General features: G+C 33.9%; 1 protein-coding gene across 3 annotated transcripts; it reads left to right on the top strand.

The window, feature by feature from the left end:
* Positions 1–432: 432 nt before the first annotated feature.
* On the top strand, positions 433–7974 carry LOC25492980 (protein GDAP2 homolog). Of its 3 annotated transcripts, none has more exons than XM_013601326.3 (15): positions 433–583; positions 875–1241; positions 2690–2767; positions 2974–3029; positions 3420–3539; positions 3659–3729; positions 4341–4434; positions 4588–4791; positions 5113–5364; positions 5873–5981; positions 6077–6144; positions 7033–7102; positions 7230–7304; positions 7381–7472; positions 7665–7974. In XM_013601326.3, the coding sequence occupies exons 2-15, from the start codon at positions 936–938 to the stop codon at positions 7738–7740; spliced, it is 1671 nt and encodes a 556-aa protein (XP_013456780.1). In that variant the 5' UTR covers positions 433–583; positions 875–935; the 3' UTR covers positions 7741–7974. The 3 variants fall into 3 exon arrangements, 2 of the variants coding, with proteins under 2 accessions (XP_013456780.1, XP_024638002.1); XM_024782234.2 differs by having other exon boundaries at positions 461–583; positions 880–1241; XR_005645645.1 differs by lacking the exon at positions 7665–7974 and having other exon boundaries at positions 7037–7102; positions 7381–7448.
* Positions 7975–8524: the final 550 nt, after the last annotated feature.

Raw genomic sequence — 8524 nt, 5'->3', positions numbered from 1 at the left:
AATATATTAGAGTTGTCTTTTTTTTTTTTTTTTAAAGATTAGAGATGTCTATTTATTATAACTTGCTTTTAAAGATTAAAAGTATGACTAACTCATGCAACTTGCTTTAAATTAGTCTTAGTTTTTATAGATAGATGCAACTTGTTTTTCTTCTTGTTGTACATGCAACTTGTCTTTTATATTATGTTGGATGATGTTAGAGACATTTCATTGTCTCATTCGATTAATTATATAGTTTTCATTCTCATAAAATTATTACAAGAGTTATATTTTTAATCATTGACCACTATTGAAAAAACTTTATTTACATAAAAAAAATTGAAATTTACAGCTTATGATTTTATTTTTTTTGTTTCTTCTAAATTCCAATTGCGATTCCACCAGTTCAACTTGATTCAATTTACCTCACCGCATAATAATAAAACAGCACCCTCCTTTTTTTTAATAAAAAATAATAATAACAAATTCTTCCTCAAAATAAATAAAAAATCAAAAAACTCAATAATACAAACTCTACATTTGCAAGCTTACCGTCTCAGCAAAACCAATCTCAATTATCGCATTTTTCATATTTCAATTTCAGGTTCTTCTTCTTCTTTATTCTCTTATCTCACACATCTTATAGTTTTTTTTAAACTAATTAGTTATTCTTTTTATTCGTAATTACACATCGTGAATTTCAAACTATATGTCTCTTTTTATTAATCTGGAATCTAATTTCTGATTTATATGCTTAAACCTGAAGTGTTTGTTTTTTATTATATGTTAATTCAATATCTTATTCTCTTTGATCATTTTTATAATTATTAGTATAAGTAGTAATTGTAGCTTATCTTATGAAAATTTAATACTAGATTATTGATAATTCATGTAGCATAGTAATTGAAGAAGGTTGAACAAGTGGAGTAGTGCTGTTTAATTGGAGAATCACTGGAATGCATAGGCCTGTAGCTGTTTCAGCTCGCGGTGGATTGCCTACTGATGACACTGGTGACTCTGTTGTGACATTAGATCAAGTTCCGCGATGGAATGATACTGATCAGTCGTTAGGTTATGAAATTGGAGATTCTCTGCTGTCTGGTTCGTATTTTCCTGATCCTTTAGCGTCCGCGTCAGGAGCAGATGGAAGTACGTCCGTGTCTAGGTTTCCTGTTGATCATGAAATTAATTCGAGAATTTATTTGTGGCGAGGGAATCCGTGGAATCTTGAGGTGGATGCTGTTGTAAACTCGACGAATGAGGTGCGTGTTATTTTGCGTTTTTTGTTTAGTTTGTTGGTTAAGTTTTCTTTTATTGATCGTTAGGATGTAGGAATGTAGAGAACAGAATTGTAAAATTCGTAGAAACAAACGAAGATAACAAACAATTTTATTGAACGGTTTAGAATTCTCCAATGGTTTTATAACTTGAATATAAAAATTTGTTTAAGAAGTGAATTGGGTTGAAGAGAATTTGAGATGAAAGGAGGAAAGTATTTCAGTCGATTGTAAGAACAAAGGATATATTATTGACTGTGCTAACTATAGAGAGATTAAGTTTAAAAGCCGTAGTTATGGAACTATGAGAAAATGTAATTGGGCAGAGATTAAGAGAAGAGACTCGTATTTCAGAGAATCATTTATATCAGGCAGGTCAACAATGGAAGCAATATGCCCTGAGAGAAGATTGAGAGGAGGTAAAATATGGTACGAATAGAAATCGTCTCGAAAGCTTTAGAGCAGAAAGAATTGTGTGCCAATGCAATAAGTGACAATGTTCTTATTATTACTATGGTGGGTGGAGCGAATTAGGAGGTAGAAGGAATGGGGTAATTTTGATGTTTGAATTGTTGTCCACATCCACAAGATGAAAGTTGTCCCCTGCTTTTCTATGAGCGACTGTTTTGGAACTTTTTCCAGTCAGTCATCATTTGTTTGGTATTATCTCATGACTAGTTTTTAAATCAAATTTAGGACCATTATTTTTGTGCTTTCCGGTCCTTTGTTTTTATGGGAAAATCAAATGGTAGCTTAGTGAACCATCCATTATAAATGACTGACATCTTAAAGGACTTGTTGAGGATTTAACGCATCATAGAACGTAATGTTTGGTCTATGTACCTGATCCCCTACCTAGTAGGAAAAGACTCTGGTTGATAGTATTTTTTGGAGGCACTTTTTGTGTAATTCTAAAAGTCTATGTTGAAATGCAAATATGTTTTTCGATATTTAAAAGCAACAACGTTTTAGGTTTGCAATGATGTTTTGCTGATTCAATCAAACAACATTGAGCCATTTTGGTCCAAATATCAAGGAACAAAATCACTTGCAACTGGGAATCAAGCTATATTGCAAAATTTATTGACACTTGTCATGAGACCTATCAATATTTTTTTAATTTGAAATTTATATGCTGCATCTTATTTTTTGACTGCACGATATGAGATTGATTCTATATCCTCCCAAGTACTTATCCATCTTCCTAATGTTCTCCTAATTTCCAAATCCAAAAGGTGTTGAATGCATTTCTGTTCTCAAGATATTGAACTCACCCATCTTTTGATTTAATACTTATTACTTGTAGGATATATCTTTATTCCTAATATAATGATGCTATAGCATGTTAGGACTGAACTCCGGAAGAAAAAAAACGAGGGTAGTAATATCTTATTCTCTATCTGGTTTTTTAAGTCATTTTTTATGGTTGACAGAATATGGATGAAGCACACAGCAGCCCTGGATTGCATGATGCAGCTGGACCTGGTCTTGCAGAAGAATGTGCGACTCTGGTATAGTTAATTATTTAGCAAAATTGTATTATGTGCTCCGTGGATGTTGATAGCATGTGTGCTTGGGACATAAGATTCGAATTTATTATTTATTCTTTTACCAGTTTTTTCTTTTTTTTATTATTATTATTTGTGGTTCACTATGTCATAAACTTTCTGGATATGATGCTCTAGAATACGAACTAATGCATCTTTAGTGTTAACAGGGTGGATGTCGAACAGGGATGGCTAAAGTTACCAATGCATATGACCTTCCTGCCAGGTTTGATTGTTGACCTCCTTTAATTTACTTTTTCAAGCAGAACAAGCAATGTTCTTTGTTTTATTCGTAGATCAGTTCTACAATTAATCACGGTTTACAGTTTTTTCTCATGTTGGTGGAACAGACATTCTGAATGTATTTAAGTATGTGTTGTTGCATGGATTGAAATGAGCTCTCCGATACCTTCTTTGTCTTTGCCGAATGGTGGTTGGGCATGGGATTTTTATGTCACCTGTAAATGTTAAACTGCGTGCTTTTTCTTTTCCTGTGGTTTGGACTTGAGATGTTTAATAATACGTCACGCTGCACAAACTATGTTGTTGCATTCTACATTTCTATATTTTGTTGCTGAAATATACCATGATCTTTACATTAATAAATTTCCTGCAGGAGAATTATCCACACTGTTGGCCCCAAATATGCTGTAAAGTACCATACTGCTGCAGAGAATGCTTTAAGTCATTGCTACCGTTCTTGCCTGGAGCTTCTAGTCGACAGTGGACTTCGAAGGTTCTGTCACCCCAAATTGTTATATAATTTATTTATTTCCTTGCCACATTTATTGCTTTTGGGAATCCGAAGTATTTCTAAAGATGCACAACTTACTCATCTTCCATATATTGATGTAGCATTGCTATGGGTTGTATTTATACGGAGGCAAAGAATTATCCCCGAGAACCTGCTGCTCATGTAGCTATAAGTGAGATTTTCTTTTTCACATGATTTTACTTTTTCAATTTGTTTCTTGTCATATTTTGACCTGATACATTAGTTAGGTTAACTCTTCCAATCTCATGGAAATTGAATTTATGGTGATCATTATTGCTCTTCCATTAAGTTCCAACCATGCATAAAATATTAGGCATTAATGCCAAATATCAGAAAAATGAGTTGCTGACTTGATAATAAAGAAAAACAAATTTTGGAGGGAAGGAGAGAGTGGGAAATAAAATCATAAATTGTGCTCTCTCTTTAAGTTGTCAGTCAATTCCTCACGATTTGTTTTAATTGATTTCCTATGTTACGAATACTAAGTGGTGTTTAGATTAACAATCATGGGGATGACAGGTGGAGCCAGACTAAGAAAACATAATTCATGGATGCATCATATTTCTATTATTTTTTCCGTTCATAAGTCATTCTACCATAATGTACGAACCCTGAAGACTTCAAGTTATTATCATGTCCCTATGGAATGTAAATAGTATATATTTGATTCCTGTTAATTACTTCCAGATGGTTGATGGATGACATGTTACTCTTAGGCTAATTTTCTTTTGTTTTCCCTTCCTTTTGATGTATTTTATTCAGGAACTGTGCGACGGTTTCTTGAAAAGCAGAAAAATAACGTAACGGCTGTCGTATTTTGCACTACTAGCACAACTGATACTGAAATATATAAAAGGTATTTTCAGCATTTTTTCCCTTTCTTTGATATCTGCAATTTTCTTCTTGACACAAACTTTCTTATAGTTATGGAAGTTTGGTTGATTTTCTTTTCAACATGGCCTTTGGACTATGTGTTATTTACTTTTACCTTGCCTATTGTTTCATACAGGTTGCTTCCACTTTACTTTCCCCGGGATAAACATGAGGAGCAAGTTGCTTTGTCAAAACTTCCTGCAGATGTGGGGGATGAAAATGGTGAGACCATCATAGATGAGCGTAAAATCAGAATAAAGCCTTTACCTAAAAAGATTGTTTCAAGATCACCTGATGCTGCAGTTGATATTCCTGTCAGCGATATTGGCCTGGTTCGAAAGTCAGTAATCTTTTTTCAAATTTTTTATTTATTTTATTTTATTTCTCAGCATGTTTCATTGTGTAAATATGTACTAGGAGTCCAGAGAGTCAGGATGCATAATCAATCCAAGCATGTATAAATGTTGGTTTACTTGCCCAGATAATAAATTTAACATTTTCTATTACAAGTTTACAAACCATGCGTCTGAGCATATTAAGATTCATTTGCTTGCAATTTAGTTGTATGCACTGGAGTGTTTTTGTTGTATTTAACTAAATAGAACATTGCACATTTTTTAATCTTACTTCTGGTAAAAAAATCCTGATCCATGTGTTATAGGAATTCATCAAATTTAGATTCATTTTTGGATCCTGCCTTCATGTCCCTGATTAAAGACCCTGATCAAAGGCGTCTGGAGCAGTGGGAGAAAACTGCTGAAGCACAAAGAGGCTTTAATTGTGGTAAATTACTTGGATATGGCGACATTGAGGGGCCTCCATTGTCTGCTGCCGAAGAATATTCTCTTCACTCTAGATACCTATCAAAAGCAAACTCTTTAAATCTTTCTGAAATTGCAGAAATGAAAATTGTGTGAGTATCCATTTATTTCATCATCTGTTTTGCACTACTCTGAGTTCTAATAAATCAGTTTTAACCATTTATGTCTTCGTTCTTCTAAATAAAATTTAACTTCCATTACAAGGTGGAGTTAGCCAATGCATTGTCAATGCTTGATGCCCCAATGGGCTCTTGCATGTGGATTGCTTCAAATACAAAAGTAAAAAACCATCCATGTATTTCGACTCAACAGCTTAAGCTTTTGGGATATCTGACTTATGACAAAAAAATATTTCCTATCAGACATCAACCATCATTAAATGAATAATGAAGTTTTGTTCTATGTAAAACTTCACTTATTCTTTCTTTCCTTAGCCAATCAAAGTGAATGCTTCATGCATGTGTTCAAATTGATCTTTGCTTTTTTTTCCCTGGGGAAAAAATGTAGAACAGGTTGCCCCATTCAAGGTCAGGGGCAAACCAGAAGTGATTTCTTTTATTCGTCTTTGCATTTAGTGACTGAGATCGTTACATTTTCCAGCTATCGTGGAGGTGTGGACAGTGATGGTCATCCCGTAATGGTTGTTGTGGGGGCTCACTTTTTGCTCAGGTGTCTTGATCTGGAACGATTTGTGTTATATGTGGTAAAGGTAATTCAGTTATGCACTTAAGCTGGGACATCTTTTACTGTTGCAAGCTTATGTTTATAATTTCTGAGCTTTTTTTTGTTCGTGTTGAACTTTAGGAGTTCGAGGCTTTAATACAGAAACCTTATACTATTGTCTACTTCCACTCCGCTGCATCTCTGCAGATGTAAGTTAAATATTTAAATTCTTGGATGTATTGATTGGTCTGGTTTTTCATAAAATATAATATTTTTGCATTTTGCAATATGCCGAGGATTGTCTCCTTTGGAAAACATTTGAATGTGCAAGCGGAGATGGCTTTTTTCCTTTGCAAGCTTGTTATTTTGTTTGAACGATGTGATCACTATGTCAAATGAATTAAAATTGTTCAATAGCCTAAGTTTTGGTGATCTCCTCTGCTTTAATATAATTAGAGAAGGGAACAAGAAATTCAATAGTCAAGACATGGAATATTTGTTGAACATTTTGTTGTAATAATATGTTGGTTTCCAAACTTTTACTGTTACTGTAGTACTTTGCACAGTTCCTAGAAAAATCTATCTGGCCATTGGCTTAGGCCATGGGTGGCATGGTATCATGTAATCACTTAACTTTATGTAGTTATGTACCTTTGTTTATTTTACAATGACTATACAAAGCTGACTCATCAAAAAAAGACGTAATACAAAGCCCAATATTATATTTGACGACCCTTTGTTTTGATTCAATGCAACTTTATGCTACTTTGTTGAGGACGGCTTAGCTATTAAATGCATTTTTTGCAAAGGGCATATATTCTTGTTTACTTTTATAAGGCTACACTAAATATAGGCAAGGAGACCTTTTTTGGATAGTGTTAAAATGAATTGAAGTTGTGCAACTGAAATGAAGCATGCTTGAATGAAAGAAAGAGGTAAAGGACGACTTTGGAAGAGAATCACATTTTGAAGAGCAAGTTGCTTTGTGAACTGTGTATACTATGTGTGTTTATTAGCTGCTCCTGGTTTGTGGGAAATCCCATGATGTTTGTTTGTTGACAGTTTAGTTTTACCTTTCTCATCCTTTTTTGTATTAGGCAGCCGGACCTGGGTTGGATGAAAAGATTGCAACAAATACTTGGTCGGAAGCATCAGCGCAATTTGCATGTATGTACTATTTATTTATTTATTTTATTTTTTCAAGGATTGGTACAACTATGACTATCTCTACTGCCCGAATCATGCATTGAACTTTTACAATCTTTGTTTTGTATTCTCAATCTGATATGTGTAGGCAATATATGTGCTTCATCCAACTTTTGGACTAAAAGCAGCAGTACTTGGACTTCAAATGTTTGTGGACAATGTGGTATGTAGTGAAATCTGAATATATTTAAGGATATCAAATTCACATATATTAAATAATATTAAAAATTAATTTTCAGGTTTGGAAGAAAGTAGTATATGTTGATCGACTTCTGCAGCTCTTTAGATATGTACCTCGTGAACAGTTGACCATCCCTGATTTTGTGTTTCAGTTGAGTCTTTGTTTTCACCATCAACATTTTTTTCTAATACTATGTTGTACAATGCTTTGCTTTCAATTTATAGCTTCTAACATATTTGGAGTGGGAACAATGCCAGCATATTAGGGATTCCTTTTGATAATAAGGTATCGCCGCACTAGTAGGTGAGCTTACTAATTTGTTGTATACTTCTATTCGCGCAGGCATGACTTAGAAGTGAATGGAGGGAAGGGTGTCATTGCGGATCCCAGAACAAAATTTGTGTATGATAGACCATGACCTGCATGCAGTTTCCTCATTATTTGCCTTTGCCCTTACTCTCTCCCTCATAACCAGGGGGGCTATGTGTTTTGTAATGTGTAGCATTCTTTTCTTTTTTGATCATTTGAAGTAATGATTAGTTTCTCTGTATCTATATGTAATTGACGGGAAAACTAGATGGTTGCCTGTTGTCTTGTACATTCAAAGAAGCATATTATGAATAAAATCATATTGTTATTGTTGTTATTATTATTATTACTATTTTTAAATAGTACTTTCAAATGTTTGAGTGCGATTTATTGTTATTATTATTACTACTATCTATTAATATGGTTAGGTCTAGCTTTTAGTTCTTCTACCATAGCGTGGAAAAGATTTAAACCTCAGAAGGGCAACCATTTTGAAGATATGCACTTATCATAGCATTCCAAGGAACCACACCTCAATTTCCTACTGCAGAAATTTTCTCAAACTTGTCTCTACCCTTCTCAACATTCCCCCACTTATCAAACAAAAAGAATAAAACCGTATTAACTGAATCATGCCAAGTTTCTCTAGCACTCATGCCATCATCAATCTGTTACGATAGAACATAAATCCATTTCTCAATTTCTTTTGGTATCATAAGGATAGAACAAGCTGATAAAACACTGACCATAGTATCATTTTAAGGACGCATTCTGCCTAATCATCACATGCAAAACCTCACTCTGACCCGACTGAGCATAACCAGTGATCAAAGAAATCCAACAGATAACTACACTTTTGTCAAGAATTTTTTGGCATACACGGCAACCAACCC

This window comes from Medicago truncatula, chromosome 4 (genome assembly GCF_003473485.1).
Source record: "Medicago truncatula cultivar Jemalong A17 chromosome 4, MtrunA17r5.0-ANR, whole genome shotgun sequence".
Taxonomy (NCBI): Eukaryota; Viridiplantae; Streptophyta; class Magnoliopsida; order Fabales; family Fabaceae; genus Medicago; species Medicago truncatula.
The sequence above is the reverse complement of the archived record's forward strand: the minus strand, read 5'-3'. Positions and strand labels throughout refer to the sequence as shown.